Genomic DNA, 24,306 nt, shown 5'->3' with positions numbered 1-24,306 from the left:
CCTTTCTCTCAGAAGTGGTGGAGCGGTGGCTCGAGTTCCCAGTGTAGTGTCAGCCTCCCTCGGCTCACCAGTGGACAACTGCTCGCGCTGAGCCATGGTCGCCACTGTGAGTACAGAGGCTGAGTCCTGACAGGTTGTAAAGGCACGGTGGGTAGTGCATGTTGTCAACACTTCTTTCCAGGAGGATTGTGGTGCTCTCTCATCACTGTGTTAACCTGCTACACCAAGTTACATGAATATATGGTTTTTTTATTGCCATTGTTAATCATGTGAGTGTAATCAGATATTTTAAAAGATAATATATCATTATTTTTATGACACCTGATGAGAATTAAGACCACTCAAGAGGAAAGTAGACGTCGGAGTTAGAAGCTGATGTGTGTGTCATACTTTACTGAATCGAGGCCCGTTTGCGGATGCGTATATTTAAAAAAGCTGCAAAACATAGAAATTAATTTAACAATGGTATCAGCTGTCACTTGTATGATACTGTAGGTGTTTGTGAACTGTTCAGTATATGAGGCGCGTGAACTGAGGCTTCTCAGGACAAACTGCCACTTCAGGAAGTACTTGTCCTAGAGTACTGTATGTATTTATTATAAAAAACTACTACACTTATGATACTCCTTTGAATTAATTACCAACATTAGTAAACAGAAGAGTGATTGTCTGTCATTAATGTTTTAACTTCCGGTGTCAGTCGCTGTTTTTTTTCTATCCGTTTAATGTTACAGCAGATGGGTGACCAAGAGTTGTTCAGACGGTGTTAGTGAATGACATGAGCTTGGCAAAAAATTTTAGTAACAGATCATTTAATCAAGAACTTCACATACAACTTCTAAACCAGCAAACAAAAAAATTATTATCTGCATTTTTATCATGTTTATCAGCATTAAAGAGGCTTATATAATTGTTTCACACTCACACTATGGTTGCTGAACTAGTGATGACAATGTGAACTTGGTATTGTAGAGATCGTGGTGTTGGAGCGGTGGAGCGTCGTTACTGATCCTCGCCATTGTTTATGTGTACCCAGAGAGAAAATGTTTAGTTGACTAACATTCAACATTATAAAAAAACATTTACTGTGTATCATTAAAAGCCAACGTCATGCATCAATCATTATCGTTTTTCCGTGTGTTTATTGAATGTTGAAAACAAATAAATGTTACTTAATTTTCCTTGAGTGGTCATTGTTGTATGTATAATCGATATAATAGCTTTTAAAACACTTAGCCTTTACCACAGTGATCAGTGTTCCAGTGACTAGTCAGCGGGGTTTTGTCTTAGAGTGTTGAGCGTTACAGAGATCAGTCTAGTCACACGTTAGGGTCAAGCGGTGGTTAACTGGGTGTTGGTTTACGTTACTGCTTGTTTTATTGTTTTATTTTTACAGAAATTAAAATAGATAATTGATGAATGTAACTTGAAAGGTGATTTAAGAGTATCATTGGATTTATTATATTAGTTTAGCTACCAAAAGCGCGGGAACGAAAGTGGCGGGAGAGGCGATTGGCTACACCCCGCAGCCAATCAGTCAATTTACAACACACGACCGCAGTAACAGTTGTAAAGGATGAAGACAAGGCGGACACACACACACACCATCAAGCCATTTGAATTGTCACTGAGTTTGTTTACATTACTGTGAGTAGTGTGATGACGTAGTGTTGACGGGGCTTGCACCTCTTTGCCCCTGACGTGTTATTGAGAGATATGATAAGAATAAGAGAAGGGGTGGGGAACGGGAGAGGGGAGTGATGAGTGAAAGAGAGAAGGGGTGGAGAAAGTGAAAGAAGGGGAGAGGCGTGCAGAGTGAGAGAGAGAGAAAGTGAGGAGTGGAAAGTGAAAGGGGGAGGGGAGAAGAGAGAGGGAGGGTGAAGCGCGAGAGAGAGAACCGTACTAGAAAGGAAAATTAGCAAGCCCCGAACCAAGGTGGGTGGGGGGTGAAGCAGCAGCCTCCAGTGATCCCATTACCATTGTCTGTAGCTGGGGAGGGTTACAGCACTGGTCTTTGTTGCTATATTCGTACAACACTGATTATCTAGGCCACCCACACACGCACACACACATATATACATACACACACACATATATATACACACACACACATACCCCCACAACACTAGTTATATTAATGTGAAATAAAACAAATAAATTAGATGGGGAACTGTATCCTTTGGTCTTGGCAGACAGACAGACAGATATAGATAATTAACAGATTGATAGTAAAACACGTAGATTGCTTCGCCATTAGATATTTTCACCGTTAAATGCATAATGAGGAATAAATATAAATATGTTTACTAAGATTGAAGTAGAGTGGTAAATTGGTAGATAGACAGACTGATAGACAAAAAACAGTAGGCATAGGGTGTAACCTTGTATAGTGACGGTCCTGCATTGTTAACACTTGAGGAACACAGCTAGAGGAGTGATCAGTTGTAGCTACGTGTCTTACTGGTAATTAATAGGCACCGTCAAGGAATGGGTAAGGGTCAGTGAAGGGATTTAATATCGACATGGGACTTTGTTTTATCTTTACACACACACACTCTCTATGCCTTCTTTACACTCACACACACACATACAAAGGCTCCAGTGAACAGACATAATACAGCATTGAAAATTTTCCTACACTCTTTAGCTGCAACTCTTAAAGACAGCACAAAAGATATCAATTATCTGATTATTATGGAAATTTTAGTTACAGATATAAATAAAAGGAAAATAAATATCAAAACGATGTAAGAATTAAAATTAAAAAAGATTTACTCATAATTAAGAGTTTAGTGAAGGTATTAAAAGGTTATGGTGCGTGTTGTGCGGTGTTGACAATGCATTGATCAAATATTGGACTAACGTGGTCACCGCTGATTTGCCAGTTGACTGTGCAAATTATTTACCCTGAAAGAGGCGAGTTGAGTGTTTTACCCTCACACTCCCTCATTGATCAGGATAGAAAGCCTTTTTATTGGGTGTTTTTGCATAGTATTTATTTATTTATTTTTATTTTTGTTTAAGCAGCTGAAGCACAACACCAAGTTCTGTTTTGTGGGAGTAAACTAAATATTTGACCATGACTCAAAGAAAGGAATAAGTTCAACAGTCTTCATCGTTCAGTCTAAACACACACACACACAGTGGTCTCTGGTAATCGTACTCTCACGCCGTTGACACATAAACACACGACGGTGGTAAGAACACACATAAGACTTATGACCAGAACTAAAACAATACACCTAGTGAACGTTCCCACAGTCTGACAATGTTCTCAAGAGCTGCATTAATTATTTGATCTTTTGTTTATTTATTTATGTTTATCAGTCTTTCACTTCATATGTACGAGTGTCTGTCTTTTCCTTCTCGTGACTGTATGATTTTGTCTTTGTTCATCTGTATGATTAGATATCTATGCTTATTTATGTGCATTACTGTTCGTTTGTTCGAATGTATGACTCTGTAAAACGGCTCTTATTATATGCATCGTCAGGATTACCACACTGACAGTCTGCCACAATGTATTTGACATTTTCAATAGAACTTCCATCAGTGAGACATTAACTTGTGGGTACGGTACATACTTCAGCTGCTTCTGTCTATTTGTATTACCGCTCCCTCAGTCACAGATCATCTTACACACCAGAGACTCCGAACTACTGGAACGAATCTCTGAACCTCTCGTGTATCCATAGATGACGCTATGGTTATCCCATTTAAGTCTGGTACAGTTTCGAAACAGGAGTTGTAAAGGAACTATATAGCGTGTGAGTGAAATTGGCTTTGTCGCACTGTTGTCACGGGTTTAAGAGCTTCTGTTGGTTTTGTTAAGTGTTGTATCAAGTCTCCCCCTCTCTCTCATCAAGTGATTGGGTCAAGTAAAATGTCTTAGAAAGGTTAGCTGTGATAGAAAGACAGACAGACACACACTCACCCGCAACATAACTTGTCTTGAGCAAGTCTGACCGGGGAATCCCGTAGGCAAGGGTCAGGTTACATTCTCTAAAAGTCATAGGCTGTTTAACTGTAGGTATCTCAGTATGATGAGTCAGTGTGTATCTCGTCATTCAGGTTTGATGTGCACGTTTTTGTACCTGTATTTACACCTGTGCTTGTAGCTGCACCTGTACGGTACATAAGCATCTGTACTTTTATTTGCGCCATTACTTGTAATAAAGGTTGCATTGTATATTATATTCATGTGTACTAGTAATTTATTTATTTTTTTTTTTTTATGGGGATTAGCCCACCCGGCACAGGTCACTGACCCACATCAGGGCCTGGGGGCGAAAATGTAATAATAATAATAATAATAATAATATTAATAATAATAATAATAATAATAATAATAATAATAATAATAATAATAATAATAATTCATATTAAATAAAATTTATAATAAAATACCAAATTAAAAATTAAATAATAATTCATAGTAAATAAAATTTATATGCAAAATACAAAATTAAAAATAATATAATAATGATAACAAAAATAATAATAACACTAATAATGATAAGGAACCATAAAGAAATGCAAAAATGAAAAAAAATCAATAGTGAGAAACAATATATGAATGTTGTGTTGGCAAAGTAAGAGAAACAATTGAGACCCTGCAATTGTGTGTAAATGAGGCAGAAAGTCAGATCAGCAACCTGGGACTTGGTCACAATTTTCATGATGCCATATGGCAGCAGGGCCTGCCATTCGACAACACATTATGTTTCCAATATCTTCCCAGGCGGTAGTACCTCCCTGTTTGGTAGCTGCCTACTACCTATTAAAGCGTTTTTTTTTTTACTTGCTGATCAGCCTGTACACGTAATTTTACTTGTATTTACACCAGTACTATTTCATGTACATGTATCTCTAGTGGTACTTGTATTTGTACCTATACAAGGACCACTACCCATTTGTACCTTTAATTGTATATTTGCGAGTAAATTGGATTAAACAAAAAGAGTCAGACTGAGGAGCGCGGAAGTAGGTGGTGTTCACGGTCTGGCGGTCACGACTCTGCTTGTTTCCTTTTAACAGCGTGAATTTGGGTTCAACTCTGAGGACGAGCAGTGATCAGCTCTACCATGGTGTAGCATATATAGAGTCACAAAGATATTTACGTTAATTCGATTCCCTAACTGGAGCTAAGACAACGTATATAATCAAAGCTGAGTCTTGAATATCGGTGTTATATTTGGACGTCCTGTATAAACATTTGAGAACCCGGGCCCAGATGCCTGCATATGACGTGGAGAAAGTTCTTGTTTACGCTAATTTCAATATATGCAGAGTTTCTTCAACAAAATTATATCCCAACACAGACTATAATTTCAGCTCATCTTGTGGTTAAACATAAAAGCCATTCCCTCCACTTTATGTCTTACTTCTGTCCATCCATCAACTCTTTGGTAATTTTCGCTGCTGAATATTACGTTCATAATCTATTTAAATATCTTACTTTGTATTTCCACATCCATTCCTTTCACCCCGATCGTCCTATGTGTGTGGACCACGTTATGGCTTCCTCGTTCATTAAGTTCCTAACCCCGGATATGTCACAGAGAAAATAAGGAGCTTCATTATATACTGCTTGCCCTGTCCATCCATCAGTCACACCACCATCACCACACCACACCTCCACCATCACCACACCTCCACCAACACCACCACACATCCATCATCACCACCAACACCACCACCGTACATCCACCAACACCACACTTTCATCATCATCACACCATCATCATCATCATCACACAACCACCATCACCACCATACCTCCATCATCACCACACCTCCACCATTACCACACTTCCGCCAACACTCCAACAAGAACATAAAACTGCTTCAACTTTTGTTACAATTCTCTCACCATATGCAAATTAGGCCTACTGTGTGTGTGTGTGAAAATTATAGGTGAGGTGAGGTACAAGTGTGAGGGAAGTGAGATACAAACATGAGGGAGGTAAGTGTAGGTGTGAGGGAGGGTAGTGTAGGTGTGAGGGAGGGTAGTGTAGGTGTGAGGGAGGGAAGTGTAGGTGTGAGGGAGGGAAGTGTAGGTGTGAGGAGGAGGTGAAGGACTTCTTGAGGTGGAAGGAAACTGAACAGATAATATACAGGTACTATATATCACCCTGACTCACCACCTTCACCACAGACCACCCACCCACCACACTCACCACACCCTCATCACATCACCCACCACACCACCATCTCTACTATTATAAGTCACACAAGACGATAAAGGGCACTCGGAGAAAGTTAATATCGATCTGTTAGTCACGCCCACGCCCTAGTACTCACCTCTAGGAATCATTAAGAGTTTCCTACTCTCCTCCCTCGTAACTAGTGATAGGAAGAGAAATCCTGTCGAGTGTCCTATTGTCTTTACTAAATTTGTGCCTGTGTTTAACCCTTTTCAGGAAGATGATTTAACCCTTTGAGGAGGAGGATTTAACCCTTTGAGGATGGTGATTTAACCTTTTGAGGACGATGGTTTAACCATTTTGAAGACGATGATTTAACCCTTTTGAGGACGATGATTTAACCCTTTTCAGGACGACGATTTAACCCTTCATGACTCAAAGGGATAAATGAGCCACTTCGATACATTCTTTCTCACACCCGCAGTTAGTGAATCATTGAGGAGTTGGATTTTCTATTTTGATTTTGTCCGATATCTGGTGCTAAGTGAACGTGTCTATCCAAGTATCTCTGTGTGATTTTTATTATATTTTTGGATATTAGTTTTGTGTTTTATCAGTCATTCAGTTAGATGTGTTCTTTTATTTTTCAGTTAGGAGGAATAGTCAATTTACAAACCTTTGTGAATTTGGATCCAGAGCTGTACATGTTGCCTCAGACGGTCACACAAGGGATCATTTATATCAGGTGAAAGGGAAGTACTACGACATTTCCTGTAATCGAATGACGTAAACAAGAGATTTAACATCCAGGGGCGTGGTGACTAATGGGTGGTGGGTGACGGAGGCGTGAGAGAGTAACAGTACGTCGTCATTATGGCAAGAGGCGGGTCACAGTACATACCTTCACTGTACTGGTGGTAGTGGTGTTGTTGTTTGCTTAAAATTATCTAACAATCAACATAGTAGCCATTAAAATGATGAAAGGAAAAATATAAACGCTCTGATGAGACAAAAATATAAAACTAACTGAAACGCAATAAAAATCCACTTACAATTTTATATATATAAATATTAGATGCTTTAGAGAGATATACGGTATAAACTGTGTAAAGTGGAAATAAATTGTAGATACCTGCTGCCAAGGATAAGCCATGAAAGTTTTGGAAAGTTTACCTCCAGTGGGGTCACTGCGTGGGGGTGTGGTAGGAAGGCAGGCCGTCCCACATATTATTATCTCACAATTTCGAGACACTGATGTTAAGCATTTTCGAACTTCTCTCTCTCTCTCTCTCTCTCTCTCTCTCTCTCTCTCTCTCTCTCAGAATAAAAAAAATCTTGTGATACTTAAAGAATAAATAGAAGAAATTAATCATGAGAAAAATATTTTACTGTATTAGTTTCTGTATGATTTCTTCAATACCGCTCTGTGGATCTGCATTTGATTCTTATATACCAACCTAAGTTCTCTTATTTATATATTAAAATCCTTCAAGACACAGATGATCAGTAGAATATATTGAAAGGTATTTACTGATCAAAATATGCGAGCACTTTACATCATCTATCTGGGAAGTTAGCATCACACACCCAGCTGATAAAAATGGTGGGAAAATTACTTTCAATCTTTTTAGCCGCAGGAGAAAATTTAATGAAGTCTCCTTACTTGTTCCTCTAATGACGCAGCACCATTACTTTTTTTGCGTGACCGAACATTATTCTTTTATGCCCTGATTTTTTTCCCCCCTGTAGAAAGTGATTTTTCTTTTTACATTAGAAAGTGACCGGGTACTCGCTCTTCGATTTCCCCCACTTGGGTTTTTGATTGAGTGTAAGTTAGAGAGGAGTGGCCAACGCCCTCAGTACCTCATAAACACTGGTCCCTCGCCTGTACCACTCACTACCCGTCCTCAAGATGGTGATGAGGTAAGGATGGATGCATTTAAGCGAAACGAAGATAGGTAGAGTACGTACCTGTCAAACAAGTTTTCTCGCCAAGATGACTCCACTGGGTGCGTTCACTTATCCCCAGTTAGACGGGAAATTTAATAAGCGAATTATAATCAAAGACATTAGACGTATGTATGTATTACAATGCCATAATTTTAACTAAATCCAATTATGATACAGTTTCTACATACGATCGGCTATAATAGTAAGCTGGTAAGTGGCAAAAAATAAAAATAAAAACCGGTACCATATTTTATTTTATGTTTTAAGCTTATGCCGTATAAGTCCAACAGATAAATTTGTTCTCAATTCACCATGAGTAACTGGGAAAATCTTTACGTACGATCCTTTGTGAATCCCAAGTGAACGCCCGGGTCATGACGCAAGTCGGGGAGTCTCGTCAGGTGAGAAGTGTGTGATCCCTGACCCTGTGTTTCAACTCCGGAGAGGAAAAAGAAGAAGAGACGTGAAGGGAGAATAAAGAAGAGATAGTGAAAGGAAGAGAGAGAGAGAGAATGGGAAAAAAGAGAGGGGGGGGGATACATAAACAAAAGAACAATACTTCTATTATATGTATTTTAATATTTTGTGTATTTTTTTTTCAAATTCCGTCTGTGATTCAGCAAGGAGTACATTAAATTGGAGGATGAAATCCTTGGATAATTCTAAACTACAAAGTCTCTAGGGTAAAATGTCAGATTCTGCATAGTTTCCATGTTACAATACACTTAAGATGTTGTATTAGTGAGAGTGAATTTGAAGTGAAACCTCCGTAGGTTTTTGTAATCATTTATTCACAGATGTCTTATGTACAGCAGTACAGCGTGATACAGATGGCTGACACAGGTGCAATGAGACAGGGACCGTGTACGACCGAATGAGATAAAGGCAGTTACAGGGGGGAGGGGTAATGTGGACTGGCTGGTGTGCGCCCCAGACCACTCCCATGGAAACTATGCAGAATCTGACATTTTACCCTAGAGACATTGTGGTTTAGAATTATCCAAGGATTTCATCCTCCAATTTAATGTACTCTTTGCTGAATCACTCGTATGTCAGCATGAAGACCTATTCATCTCTCAGACTGTATGTACAGTACATCTGTCAGCATGAAGAGCTATGCATGTCAACATACAGAACTCTACATCTATCAGCATAAAGCACCAAGTTACTTTACTAAATCAGGGTCATGTTCTACAAATTATTAGTGGAGTGATGAAAGTGAATTCGTGACATCTGTTTTGACCAGTTCTTCGACCTCAGGCTTTGACGGTTACAAGAGAGTCGATTCCGCTCGTCAGTCATGGCCCGATTACAAGCTGTCAAGAGAGTGGGGGAGTTCTATCGGTGTTGATTTGACCTTGTTATTGTTCTCCCAGTGTCGACTGAACAATATAGATGGAAAACTTGTCGGGAGAGAATATCAAGTACAGATATGTCGACTATATGCGACAACCTCGTGTTGTATCACAGGCAAGAAGTAAACATGAGAGCAGAGACTCACAAAGTCACCTGTTGCGACATGAGAGAAAACCTCACGGAGCCAAATTACTGCAGCAGTTGTCAAATACTGTACGTGAACACAGGTCAGCCACCCTGACATGTGTCGCCTCTTCACTCTTGTGTTAATTGAACAATGTGTGTTGCAGATTAAGAGAGCACATACACATTTGTATTAAATTCTTGAGGTTCACATACACTCACTTACGCATGCAAGCCAATGTGAGTGCAGTATGTATAGAAGCACTCAACTCAGCAGCCTGGTAAAACATGTACAAGCACAGGTCTCCTGACCGGGACCTCGCCAATAGCCAGTGATTGTCTCTGTCATCTATTCTCGCACCAGTTGAAACTTTGTTGCTTTGTGGGTCGTGTACCTGACGTCCCCTCCCTCCCCTCTACACACACAATCAGAGCAGAAAGTCTAACCCAAGCGAATGACCTTTTGTCAAGGCTCCCTCCAGCCTTGAAGTGCCACTGTATCCGGACACTGACCTCTAAACAAAAATTTTTTCTCCTATATCTACGAGAATGTTCCAAACGAGGATGTTCTTTCTTAATATGATTGGAATACTGTACAGTAATCGCACACCGACAGTGTTCATTACAAGATTAGAGAAGCCGTAGTGTGAGGAAGTCTATTACGAAGCCTCTCGCCTCCTCATACAAGCAAACCATCATAATCTATTTGTCAAACTTCAGTTATGTGATAAAAGTGATTTATGTTACAATGAGTACAGGAGAAGTCCAGCTAATCTCCATGATGAAGTTAACACATAAACACACACAAGTACGCAATTGCACACACACAGCTCACGTACAGTACATTATACAAATACACAAAAGCATACGTATATAAACAAGTATAGTCAAGAAATACACACTATACGTAAACATTTATACATAATAATGTGAGAGTAACTCCAGCAGAAAACAAAAGAAAAGAAAAGCTCAAGCTAAGTCACTGTACAATAAAGATTATAAAGGTTATGTTAAAGGTTGTGACACGAGAACAAGGGGAAGACCGGGGAAGAGATGGACAGTTGTTAAGGCAGAATACACCTGAGGTACAGTATGTATCGAGTACAGTACAGGGTCGTCATCATACCTCTGTAAACACATATAGGTGACTTTGTTTACATCCTAGTGGAGTTGTTTCGTATGAGATCAGTGTTACCAGGGTCAGGATTCACAAAGATTCCTAGGGTTTATTTTGTTCCCTATCTGGTGGTAAATGAGAGTCTGTTATTAAGGTAAAGTAACTTTGTCATTTTTTTCTTCTAATTTTAGGTTAAGTCAGTCACGTAGGAGCATTATACTATCTTTAATTACGATAAATATTCATAATAAGAACCTTTAGGAATACGAACCCCGATGGCTAATAAAATAAAAGTTGCAACGTCTTTCTTCCTGGAAAAAAATAGAAGGTTCTTGCCCCGATGGGAATGTGCCCTAAGTTATGATGCCAATTTGAATTTGCATCAGAGGTTCCGTTACCAAGATTGCTGGCCACTTATGACCTGTGAACTCTGGATCTGACCTTATTGAATGTCCTTCACATACACTACACATTAAAGTTGTAAGATTTAAGGATTTCTCTATCTCCTCTCGTTTTTGCCCTCCATTCTTCACTCGTTCTCTGCATGTCTCCCTCCTCCCCTCTCTCTCTACATGGCCACAAACACGTTCCTCATGTAGTAATCTAAGTAACTACACAAAAACCCACTACCATCGTCAAGTTATGTCTCGGTTCATTACAGACAGAGGTAATGATGAGGCGAACTGGACTAAACAACTGGTTCTGACAATTACTATGAAGTAACCATGACGAAAGAAGCTGCCTGAGTATTCATTCATCGAGCCTATTAGAGGGAAAGGTCGTCGAAAAGCTTCCTAGACATTGCTACATCATGGCATCTGTTCCGTGGTGAGGTGGAGGGGAACAGAGAGGCGTTACACAAGAGTGGTGGGTCGTCTGTGATACAGATAACATCATTAATCTGGATGTTCTAAACCTGTCAAGCAAACTGATAAAACACAGCAAGAAAAGCGAAGAAACCTTGCATGCATACATCTCGGGAACTAATAGCAAACATACACCTATAAACCACATGGATGCGCATGCATTCGCACCTACATGCGTTAGCACACACAAACACACACAAACGATACAAGCCAAAGGCGCACATAATATACAACAGCACACACAAACTCAACGTAACACTCACAACATACCCAGACTCATGTTACCAATTTAGAAAGTGAGTGGCGGTGTGACCCTCAAGCACATCCTACACGTACCCTTTCTCTCGCCTCATCCTCCCCCCCACACAGACACTCACCCTTGCATCATAAGCTAATGACTGAATCTTTATGAAAAAAATCAGGTACATTATATCAACATATATGAATAACAACAATCTGTTTTACATGGAATGGAAGATATTTAGTTGTCACAGTCGTCCTTAGTAAGCTAAAAAGTTCCTAAAATGTGTTCGTTTATGTAGGAAAGAGACATGGAATTGTTCAAGACTTTCTCTGATGCTGGGCCTTACCCTCGAGGTATAGATAAAAGGCGAACAAGATGATAATATTCAAAGCATGTAATACATTATTTCACTTACGACATTGTTGTATGTGCAGCTTATGTAAGTAGTGGGTTTAATCAACAGTTTATCACAATACGTGTACTTCAGTATATGATTAGTGTTATATCAGCTTCTACTTAACAGACAATTTAACACTATCAGTTCAATTTGTGAGTCACTTGATGTATTGCCTTATTTCATCCAGTTACCGTAAAATGTGGACCACGATCACAGGTAATACGCACCCAAGGGCACCAACTTCCCGCACCTAACATCAGGGTACCTTCAGTAGGAGTTACTCTTAAACTTAACCCAACCCGGTGTGTCCTTTCACTGTTTTCTCTTACAACACTTCTCGTGCTGTTCTTAGATAACATATTCGACTACTAAACCTCACTAATCATTTAACCTAAACCCTAGTTGTTCAGCACCTACACCAACATTAAGGTTGTACAAATGGGGTTACAGGTGCCTCACACGCCTTCATATTAGAAGCCCCTGCACTACCACACACGCTGCAGGAGACGATGAGGAAGGTGTGAGCCAGACACCAAAATGTCAACAAAAGGACTGACGGACCATTAGCGGACGAAAATATATAATAAAATCACAAATCTCTCTACACAGAGATACACAAAACTGACAAATAATCCGTACCTTTTAAATTAACTTAAATTCTTTGGCAGTCATTACGGTTTTATTATTAGTCCAAGATAATGAAAGTAATACAAAAACCTGTATACCATGATTAAATTTCTCAGGCAACACGTCTTGGTGCTGAAAATTTACCGAAAAAAAAAGGGGAGCTCAGTATTTCTTTTTTGGTTCAAGTTTTAAGTAACAAAAACTAGGGTCCATTTCACCATGACTGTAGGGAAGAAACTTTTCAAGTGCGTCGAAGGTAAGGAAAACAAAAAAAAATGGCGGCGGCAGGGAAAAAGGGTGATCTAATGATTCCCACTATAGTCATCAGAGTAAAGTTTCCCGTCATGAGTATAAACATACGAGTGAGATCAGCAGACATTACTTTTCCTGTAACTCTGTGGTCCGTACACCTGGCGTGGGGTGAGGGGAAACCCGAGGCCTGACTTCTGTGCCCCACTCTCTCTCTTTCTCCACGTTCACCTTTCTTTCTTAATAACTGTTACAATGTATTCTCGACAATTAAATCTTTTCGTTGTTTTTGAAAGCATCGCGTCGTGTAGTCCGTGGAGTGACGACCTTATCAGTGGGGAGGAGGATGGTGATGGGGAGGAGTCGGGAGAGACAGGGAGGTAATTATAGAGTTACACCTGAGAGAGTAAGGTGAGATAATGATGAAGGGGAGTTAGGTAATCACGCCCTACCATAGGTGACCCCAGAGGTAAGTTATTGTACCTGTGGCAACCGCTGTGAGCATAATGACTCATACACTCTGTCTGTATTTGTTTTTGTTTGTCTTTCTATCATTGGTTTTCTGTCTACCTGTCTGTCTATCTGCCTGTCTCTCTCTCTGTTACACAAAATTTTTTAATGCTTACCAAAACGCACCCTGTATGTTCAATCTGGCAGACATATTACAGTTCTTCCATGCCGACATGTTCAGTTCGCCATGCTGACAGATGTTCAGTTCGCCATGCTGATAGATGTTCAGTTCGCCATGCTGACAGATGTTCAGTTCGCCATGCTGACAGATGTTCAGTTCGCTATGCTGACAGATGTTCAGTTCGCCATGCTGATAGATGTTCAGTTAGCCATGCTGATAAATGTTCAGTTCGCCATGCTGATAGATGTTCAATTAGCCATGCTGACAGATGTTCAGATAGCCATGCTAACAGATGTTCAGTTAGCCATGCTGATAAATGTTCAGTTCGCCATGCTGATAGATGTTCAGTTAGCCATGCTGACAGATGTTCAGTTAGCCATGCTGACAGATGTTCAATTCTTCATGCTGACAGATGTTCAGTTCGCCATGCTGATAGATGTTCAGTTAGCCATGCTGAAAGATGTTCAGTTAGCCATGCTGACAGATGTTCAATTCTTCATGCTGACAGATGTTCAGTTCGCCATGCTGACAGATGCTCAATTCTTCATGCTGACATATGTCCAGTTCGCCATGCTGACAGTTCAGTTCGTCATGCTGACAGTTCAGTTAGCCATGCTGAGATGTTCAATTCTTCATGCTGACACATGTTCAGTTCGCCATGCTGACAGTTCAGTTCGTTATGCTGACAAATTCAGGTAAACAGAGCATGACTGGATAAACACGAAGTAGGAAACGTGTGTCTCCCACATATCACAAGTCACCTGCCTCGTCATCCTCCCTCCGCCCTGACCTTTGCTAGGCTTCAGGTATGTATAAATCGATATGCCATAAGAAAATGGCGCTCACGTCTCACAACAGCCAAGTTAAATGTCAATCGTGGTCATAAAAATTATATTTCCGCTAAATCCGGCCTTGTATTGTGTTAGCATGAGGTGACAGTGATCCAATAGAAGCGTTTGTGACATGTGAGGACTGTAAAACGTAATGACCACTAACGTTTGCCTGAGGACATGTTGTCGAACTCTTTATTGTAGTCATCTTAACCATAAAATATGCAGCTTAGGACGTTTTAACCTGGAACATATAGTCCAGGATGATTTACTTTTAGAAACTTTCAACCAAGGACTATTTAACCTTGGTCGTTTAAAGACATTTTAACCAAGGACGGTGTAGCCTGGGGTGCTGGGATGACATTATCGACCCACTAAAAAGCGTCTGGGAGGTAAACATATGGAGCGTTTTCAGGACGAGGTAAACGGATATCTTTACGTGATTCCACATTAACAAACGCCACACAATAGATACGTTCTCTACCTGCAAGATGTCCATGAGAAGAATAAAACAGAGCCTTGACCTAATCTAACCCAACTTGATAATCCTTGAGTTGGGGGTAATGGTAGAGATATTAATGTGTAGAGTTAGCGGTAGGGGGAGGGCCAGGGGAAGGATATAGGCATGGATGGGTGAATGAAAATAAAAGGTGAAGGTGGAAGGATTGATGGAGACGTTTGGAGTGCACGGCAGTGGTCGCCAACGCTCAGACATGACGATGGTATCTTAATTGATTGATTGATTTTGCTCTGAACTTATTGTGTGTGTACGTAAAAGTCAGGTGTTGGGGCGATGTTATGAGTGCCACAGGTGATCCAGCTCTTATAGTGGCGTGGGAGGCTGCGTCAGTACAATATATCTCCACACAATCAAATGCCTTGGACCTGATAACTGTGGGTCATAATTTCGTCCATTATTACCGAGTGACTCATCCAGTGTGCGTGTGTGGTGGAGGCGGCCGCAACACACACACACACACACCTCAGTTTACATTGCCCTGCGTTTATCCCTTGACTGACAAAGAAAAAGAGGAGGCGAGGGAGGGTTAATACTCACATTATTTATACTATATGTGTGTCTGTGTATTTGTGGGCATTTTTTTTGGGGGGGGTGGGTATCTCCTCTGTACATTGTCAGTACCCGTATAAAAGTCGTTGTGTATATTTAGTGGTAGGAAAGTTTTAAGGTTGTTGAACTTTAATTAGTCCTCTAGTATACGAGTATGTAGTCGCTCCGAAGTGTCGTTCTAAGCTCTGGGAAAAAGTACTGTTTATCGCTTTAATATTGCATCAGTTATCGAACATTTAGATAATTGGTTTTAATTCTTTTAAGTCGTGTTTATGTGAATGTTAGTTGGGTTTATTTCTTGTCGTGTTTATGTGAATGTTAGTTGGGTTTATTCATTTTAAGCCGTGTTTATGTGAATGTTAGTTGGGTTTATTCATTTTAAGCCGTGTTTATGTGAATGTTAGTTGGGTTTATTCATTTTAAGTCATGTTCTTGTTCTCTTTTTTTATTTCATTATATTTTTTACTTGATAAATTTAATTATTATTATTATTATCATAATCATCTGATGGTAATACTGTAAAGTATACTGTAATAATAATAATAAAAATAATAATAGTAAAAATAATAATAATAATTACGGAATACATACAAGAGTCGTAATTTGAAAACTTCAGGTTGTGGAGTTGGCAATACCTATACGCATGTGCCTAAAAGAGGATTTGAATAGTGATACACACGCAGTGACCAAAATCGTAGATCTTCATTATGTCATCACTACGTATTGTACACAAACCCTGTTATACTTTCCCACACTTTTTCGTGAACTCTTTTACCCTATGATAAATAATCAATTTTACAAAAAAATATTCATTTATATTTATTTATTCCCCAAAATTTTGGATAAGAATATGTCCTACTTTCTCAAGTGGTTCTTTGGGCCGAGTGCCAAGACGCTCCCGGGGCTCTTGTCGCCGCCGTCAGAGCCCGTCGCCTTACGTCAGTCCCCAGTAAATGGTCTATCTGATGAAGGCCTTGGCTCTGATGAAGGTCTTGGATCTGATGAAGGTCTTGGCTCTGATGATGGATCTGGTGAAGGTCTTGGCTCTTATAACTCCTCGTGTCCATCGTGTGCTAACAGGCGTAGACTCCCTTGGAGACTTTTCGGGTGGTTACTGCCCCGGTGCATTGTACACCACATCTCCATGTCGCCTCGGACTGTCATATTCAAGGGCAGTGAGCCGGAAAAGGAAGAGCTGTCTACGGACAGCTTTGATTCCCACTCAGAAGAGTCGAGTGGCACAAGTAGTGCCGAGAGGGAACCTTCCATTGTCGTTTATATCATTCTGTTGGTCATTGAGATTGTGATTACCTTCATGGCCTTCTACGTACTCTTCTTCTGAGGGAGGCCCCCAAAATAATAATTTTTTCTTTATTTTTTTTATATACAAAATCGACAAACATGACATTTACATCCCTTACGCTAAACAAATTGTTTCAGTTATCTTACGAAATATGTTTATATTTTCATGCAGGTCTTTTTGCATTGTTGCAACATCGTCTTAATTTGCTACCTTCCCAAATATCTTCGTGTTGTCCTCAAACTTGACACTGTGGCTCGACATGTTTTCATCAATGTCGTTTGTGTGGATCACAAAGAGGGTGGGTCCAAGGATAGGGCCTTTATTAGGTGGTACTCCACTGAGAATAGTTTCTCACCCAAAATGTACTTCATTTATTCCCACTCTTCGTTGCCGTCTTCGAGACAGTTGTTAATCCACTTCAAAATCTTGTCTTCTACAATCCAGGGAGCACAATATTAAAAATAACATGAGATCCACTGGAACTGTGCCTGAACTAGATACTGTAATATTATCCCCTGACCAGTTTTAAGTGAATATATCTATTTAAGGTGTAAAGTTTCGGTAAAATTTTAGGATATTCTGAGCTTTTCTTTTGTCTTTAACCAAGGTTTACGTTCTCACATCTTCACATACGGGGAACATTCATCTCACGAACCTGGAAGTATTGTAGACCCATAGGACAGCGTGTAGTGGACCCAGGACAGCGTATTGTGGACCCAGGACAGCGTGTGTTGTGGACCCAGGACATTGTGTTGTGGACCCAGGATAGCGTGTTGTTGACCCAGGACAGCGTGTGTTGTGGACCCAGGACAGCGTGTGTTGTAGACCCAGGACAGCGTGTGTTGTAGACCCAGGACAGCGAGTGTTGTAGACCCAGGACAGCGAGTGTTGTAGACCCAGGACAGCGTGTGTTGGTGTTGTAACTTTACATATTCTTCTGGTTTCGTGTTTTCACAGCCAACCTGACTGATACCAGGGAGACACTTGATTTTTGGAAGGCTTTCGTAAAATCAGACCAGACGACGCATGTGTGCTAAATAGAGATAATTGTCTAATAAATATAACTTCTGCTTTTGTATTTAGCTTCTAACTGGTCATTAACGATCAAGTAGATTATCATGATACATATAGAATAATAGTTCTGTAGAAAGCCCAACTTAACTTAATGTAGTCAAATCTAACCTAACCTTACCTAACCCATTAAATTTTAACCCATCCACTATAGCTTATGATTTTATTCAGCACAGAAGGATCCCGTGCACAAGGGGTTAAGAGGCAACTGACAGTTTTGCCAAATAGGAGTAACTTTTTATTTTCATTGGTCCAGTTTAATGGAAATAAATTTATATATGGTAATTTGCATTTTTTTATAAGAACCAAATTATACCTTAAGTTAGGTTAGGTTAATTTATGTATGAAATTATTAAGTCATATATACTGTGATTATTTACTTGGTCGTCTTTGGCCAGTCAGAAATTTGTAAAAAATAAGAACCACATAGAAATTATCACTAATCAATGTAAGGGTTGAGGTCGAGAGTAAAATCCTGATATATGTTAAGAAAAGTTATGCTCTGTGATCTCTTATATTATGTTTCGGGTGCGAGATGCAGAGTTGGGAAAGTGAATTCATTGTCAGAGGTAAGTTAGAACCCTTGAATGTCGTGGTTTTATTCATATCACAGCCTAGTTGGCAAATACTGTGTTTAGTGAAATGAAGCGGTCAAAGATAAAAGACACTCATATGTATCTGTGTGATTACCAGACGCTTTTCTCAGTCCACAAATTATCACACCTCTCTGACTCATCAATATTTTTCTTGACATTCTTTAGATATTAAACTAGAGGCGATGAAAATACCCAGAGCGTCATTATAGCGCCTGTTTCTTATTTAAAGTAAATCGGTTTAATAGTGTCGAGATATCCACAAATGAACTTAGGAAGTAATAATTCAGAAAAGAAAAGAGCAAAAAACTATAATAGCATAAGGCATCTCTGCTGGTGAAGAAGCCATCGCGTTTATGTACGACAGGAAGGTGGTGAGGTGAACAATGCCATATTTGATGTTACTTTTACAACTTTTAAATTGTTTGGGAGAGATGTGTTCAATCTTTCAACTGTGCCATCAGACGAAGTGTTTAGCTGAACCAGGTTGAAATGTGTGTGTGTGAGTGACCTCGGCCTTAGTGGTTAACGCTATTTGAATAACCTCAGAGTGAAATTCCCTATTGAAGCTGCTATCCTCCTACCGCAAGAGCTTAAAAAATAAATACCTCACATGTCTGTTACCAATGCCAGCAGCTGTGGTGTGGCGCGACTCCCCTGAGTCCCTCTCGTAGCAGTAAACAATAAGTCGGGGTGTTAAACAGGCAGCAGCAGCAGCAACAGAGCATGTCGGTGTGCACCATACCTGTGGAGGATGACTATGGTGAATTTTGAGCTGTGTAATGTAGCGAATTTATAGTTAATTTTGACGGATTTACGGGGTCAAGGTGTGAGAGAAGTTTTGTGATGATTTAGTGGTTAACACCAGACGCAGGAGCACAGACATCTCCCTCACGCCACACCGACGATATGGCAACAATGCAACATTGGCCACTCTGACTAATATATATATATATATATATATATATATATATATATATATATATATATATATATATATATATATATATATATATATATATATATATCATGTAGATCCACAATGAAAACGTGGATAAGATAAATCTTGATAAAAGCACACGGGGAAAGGGAAACAACGGAGCACCTTAGCTTTCGTCTATACTCAAGACATCTTATATATATATATCACTACGATTTTTTTTTTATTCGTGTATTTCAGAAAGATGAGCAGAATAGGTGAAATTAATTACTCCATTTACTTTTCTTGTGAAACAAGAAATTTTATCCACAACCCACAATGTACAGTTGTATTTTTATAACTTTATTGACTGATTATTTATTTCTCTTGAATTCCGTCTCCTCCCCTAATACCATCAGCCTCAGTCACACGTCATCGACACTGTGGTAAAGTCTGTATAATTATGTTCATACCCTTTTTAACAGCTTTCATTATTGCTCCTATTTAAAGCCTTCCTTATTCCACCTGTCCTTCCAACACTTCACTGTACCCTGTGTCATAATTCCTACAACATCCCAAATATATTATTCGTGTCTGTTCCTCTCAAAATATATCTATGTGTATCTAGGTAAGCCAGGAGTTTTCAGCCATATTCAAAGACTACGGACAAGAGCTGTAGATGTAAACATATACCTGTACTAGTCGCACTGTCCAGCCAACATCTGACCACAGTACACTTCTCGTCTCCTCCCCGCTCTACTTTTTGTTTCCTTATCCCAAAAGTCTAACTTAACTCACGACTTACAATTCTCTATTTATGTGTAATTTTTTGTTCTCTTCTCCCACCTTATACCAGGGATGGGAACAAAGAAGAGAGAAGAGAATGGTGAGGGAGAGTAGGTGGTATATAATGTGGACAGTAAGATGAAAGATTTAAAACAATAAGGATCATTCCACACACACACACGAACACTTTTCATGTCATTAACTCATAAATTGCTGAGTTTTTCCCCCTTTTGCAAGACATTTTCCGTTGTAGTGCAGGATGGCCGAATTAAATCCTTTGCAAAGTACACAGCAATTTTTATCCTCCTCCACATTACATTTCATCACCGAGGCAGCGACCGAGTCTTCCCAATAAGAGAACCTCATTCTTGCTTGCATTCACTTTCAACTTTCTCTTTCTTTTCCTACACACTTCACTGAAATGAGTAACCAGTTCTTTCGATCTTATTCCCGCCACAACGGCATCATTTGCATACTGTTAGCCCCCAGTCTGAGCCACCCAGCCGAGGGTTTGTTTGTTTCAGAACCTGGTAGCTGTTCAGCCATAGACATTTAGTCAATCAATTCGTCAACCAGTCAGTCAGTCAATTAACCAAACAGTCAGATATTCAATCAATCATAGTGACACAGTTCAGGGTCTCTCGAAGGTCAAATGCCAAAACTTTGTCTAGAAAAAGAACTCGATATTCAATAGAAATATTTCATAGAAACTTCGCATCCATATTATATTGTCATCACAAAACAGTATGCACAACACCAGACACATTTCAATCGTTTCTTTTTAACTATTTTAATTTACCATTCGGAGCCTTTAACAAACTTGGGTCTTACCATCACTTTATTCTTTATATTTCTATATGCTTTCACTGACACCTTCTTCAGTTGTTATAATCCGACCTTCACCATCCAACAATCTTGAACACTAATTCTAGAGATCAATAATAAATATGACAAGATACCAACCATCATATACAGTATTATAAATAAATATATAATAACCACAAGTGTATATATATATATATATATATATATATATATATATATATATATATATATATATATATATATAGTATATATATGATGTATTTTGCACCTTAGCTTTCGTCTGTTTCCCTTTCCCGTGTGATTTTATCAAGATTTATCTTATCCACGTTTTCATTGTGATCTACATGAAATATATATATATATATATATATATATATATATATATATATATATATATATATATATATATATATATATATACTTCATTTTAGTCCATATAACACGTGGACTTGAACATATAATCAACGACCTCACCAGCCAGGACTTGAACCCTCGACCTAATGCGTGTGACCAGGGAACACTACCAACCATGCCACAAGGACACCAGTTTCCTTGTGGCATAGTTGGTAGCGTTCCCTGGTCACACGCATTAGGTCGAGGGTTCAATCAAGTCCTGGCTGGTGAGGTCGTTGATTATATATATATATATATATATATATATATATATATATATATATATATATATAAAATATATATATATAATATATATATATATATATATATATATATATATATATATATATATATATATATATATAATGTGTGCATATGATTTGGCATTCAAGCAAGTTTTTGTTTGCAGATGAAGTTCTTGGTAGGACTGGTGCTGTGCCTGCCGACGGTACTCGGCCGACCTGCCGACAAGACCAAGACCACCGAGGTAACGTCAACAAACCCCAACGACGAGCGCTTCCCCAGGTCTCCCCCACAATTTTCATCCAGTATCCAGGTTACAGGTACGCCAAGTCCTCGCTGTGTATGTCTGTTCGCTATACGCAGCTACAGTTTTGAAGATAAAAGACTTGAAATTTGGCGTGGATTACCGCATGCACCCTAGAAGTGGATGCACTGTAGATTATAGTGTAGTGTTGATAGTGTAATATATGTAGAATAAATGTGGATGTAGTGTTGATCGTGCAGTGGATGTAATGTAAGTATAGTCAGCAGACATAGCTTATGAGCTGCCCTTTAAAATCTAATCCCGGCAACGACTGGTACCCCAGCTAGTACTATAAGGATCATAGAGATAAGGTAAGCTGTGAAAACAGTCGGCACAGGTACAGTACTTCCTAAATGCATCATCAATAATGTGTTCAGATTTTACCACGATTCACGGTTTTCCCAAATCTCACAGTTATTTTCTTTCCAGGTTCCTCTAATCGCTTCAGTTTCTTCGATAATCAAAATGAAATCCCAAATGAAACTCGTGATCAATTCACGCCCCCCGACCCGCCTTCCAAAAATGATCGAGAGCAGAAGTACTTCTCCAACTTCATTATCGAAATGCCGCCACACGCCCACATTGTGGTCCACGACGAGCCATTTTTTGACAGCCTCGACCACGGCAAGATCATTCTGGCGCTGGAGCAAAGGAGGAAACGTTACCACCTCCCACTTCATAAGCTGAAGAGCCTGCGCCCTTACTTCCCATTCTTCGTCCTAGACTAAGACGTTGTGGGTGCCCTCTCCTGCTGCCCGTTACAGGTCTCGGGCACTCGATACGACCTATTTTACTAGGCATTTAAACGAGTTTTCTCGACATTTAAATGTATTTTTATAAATCTCCATGTCGAGAAACACAATACATGCCAGTGATATGTGTAAGACTACTATGTTGTTTTGCACTTGTTAATTTTTACCTAAAAGTCAAAATTTGATTTTTAACTTTGCCTTTAACATTAATAAACGATTGCAAGTCACGTGTATAAAAAGAAGGTGTTCAAAAGATATGCTTAAGAAAATTCCAGAACTTGTATCATTTCATATCACACTTGCAGTCAATGAGCCAACCATGTTATTTTATACTGAAATGAAGTCACAATATTTTCCATTCATATAATACTTTACTGTTATGAACCAATAACTGTGTCTCTCACTCAAGTCCTCCCTTCCTGTTTTACTTTTTTAAGTATCACCTAAATCTATTATCACTGTAGAATGTATATTTTGTGTGTATAAGAACATTTTTATAGTGTGTATATTTTATGGCAATAATTAACAAACACTGCAAGCTTGAGTACATAATGTCTAGTATGTACTTTAGTATTGTGTGTATTGTTCCATGTTTTCTTACTTTATATTGTACAATATTGCTTGGCACATTGTATAAACGTTTTTCATTCTAGTTAATGATAAATACTGCTGTTTCAATATCAAGTACTTTATGACTTACAGTCGTGATGTAATTATTATAATTAATAAATAACAGTGTCTACCAGAGATCTTTGTACCTCCCCCTGGGGTGGGCTGGTATTCTGCCACCAACAGTGATTCCCTCGGTGACTGGTCAAATGTACCCCAATCCTAATGATTAGGACTGGGGCACAATACCTAGTGTGCCTAGGGCAAAATATGGCTCTGCATAAAGAGGTCAAAGATGGCACGATCTTGTTTTTGGAATGTGTGCATGTATGCAAAGATGTTTATGACGTGTCTTTGGGCCTGTAGATCAGTGTCACGCTAACATTTAACTGTGAAACTTAAATTTATATAAACTAAATTCCGATGCATTGGCGGTTGTAGGTTTCCCCGATAATACTTCATCGTTTTTAAAGTAAAATCAAGGGTTCAAAGTGGCATCACACACACACACACACCATACACACACTACACACAAGAGCACGCGCGGGCTTCAAAACAGTACGGTATCATGCCAACTTTAAGCTCCTGATATAACCCCTTAGATTCAATTACGACAAACTTTTCTAGAAGAGATCATTATAAGATATTTGATGTGGTTATATTTGAGCAGATGGTGGTGTTGTATAAACTATCTTGAGTGATACAACAATGAAATGGTTACATTTTACGTCATGGACTAATGATCACATTAAAACAAAATCAAGGATATTTTTAATATATTTAACCTTACTCTATCCTCTTTGCCATTTGTCGGCTTGTTAGCCGCTTGGGCGATCGGTCACGTCTCTCTTACATACGGTTGGCATGTATTGGCTCCAGAATGTATCTGTACCTGCGCCAGCG

At 39.2% G+C, this 24,306-nt stretch overlaps 1 protein-coding gene across 2 annotated transcripts; it reads left to right on the top strand.

Moving 5' to 3' along the window:
- LOC121878152 lies at positions 1-23,536 on the top strand. 2 transcript variants are annotated; one of them, XM_042384174.1, is made up of 3 exons: positions 1-106; positions 21,905-22,058; positions 22,472-23,536. In XM_042384174.1, the coding sequence occupies exons 1-3, from the start codon at positions 95-97 to the stop codon at positions 22,768-22,770; spliced, it is 465 nt and encodes a 154-aa protein (XP_042240108.1). In that variant the 5' UTR covers positions 1-94; the 3' UTR covers positions 22,771-23,536. The 2 variants fall into 2 exon arrangements, with proteins under 2 accessions (XP_042240108.1, XP_042240109.1); XM_042384175.1 differs by having other exon boundaries at positions 60-147.
- Positions 23,537-24,306: the final 770 nt, after the last annotated feature.

Source organism: Homarus americanus, unplaced genomic scaffold (assembly GCF_018991925.1).
Source record: "Homarus americanus isolate GMGI-L3 unplaced genomic scaffold, GMGI_Hamer_2.0 scaffold45562, whole genome shotgun sequence".
Classification (NCBI taxonomy): Eukaryota; Metazoa; Arthropoda; class Malacostraca; order Decapoda; family Nephropidae; genus Homarus; species Homarus americanus.
The sequence above is the reverse complement of the archived record's forward strand: the minus strand, read 5'-3'. Positions and strand labels throughout refer to the sequence as shown.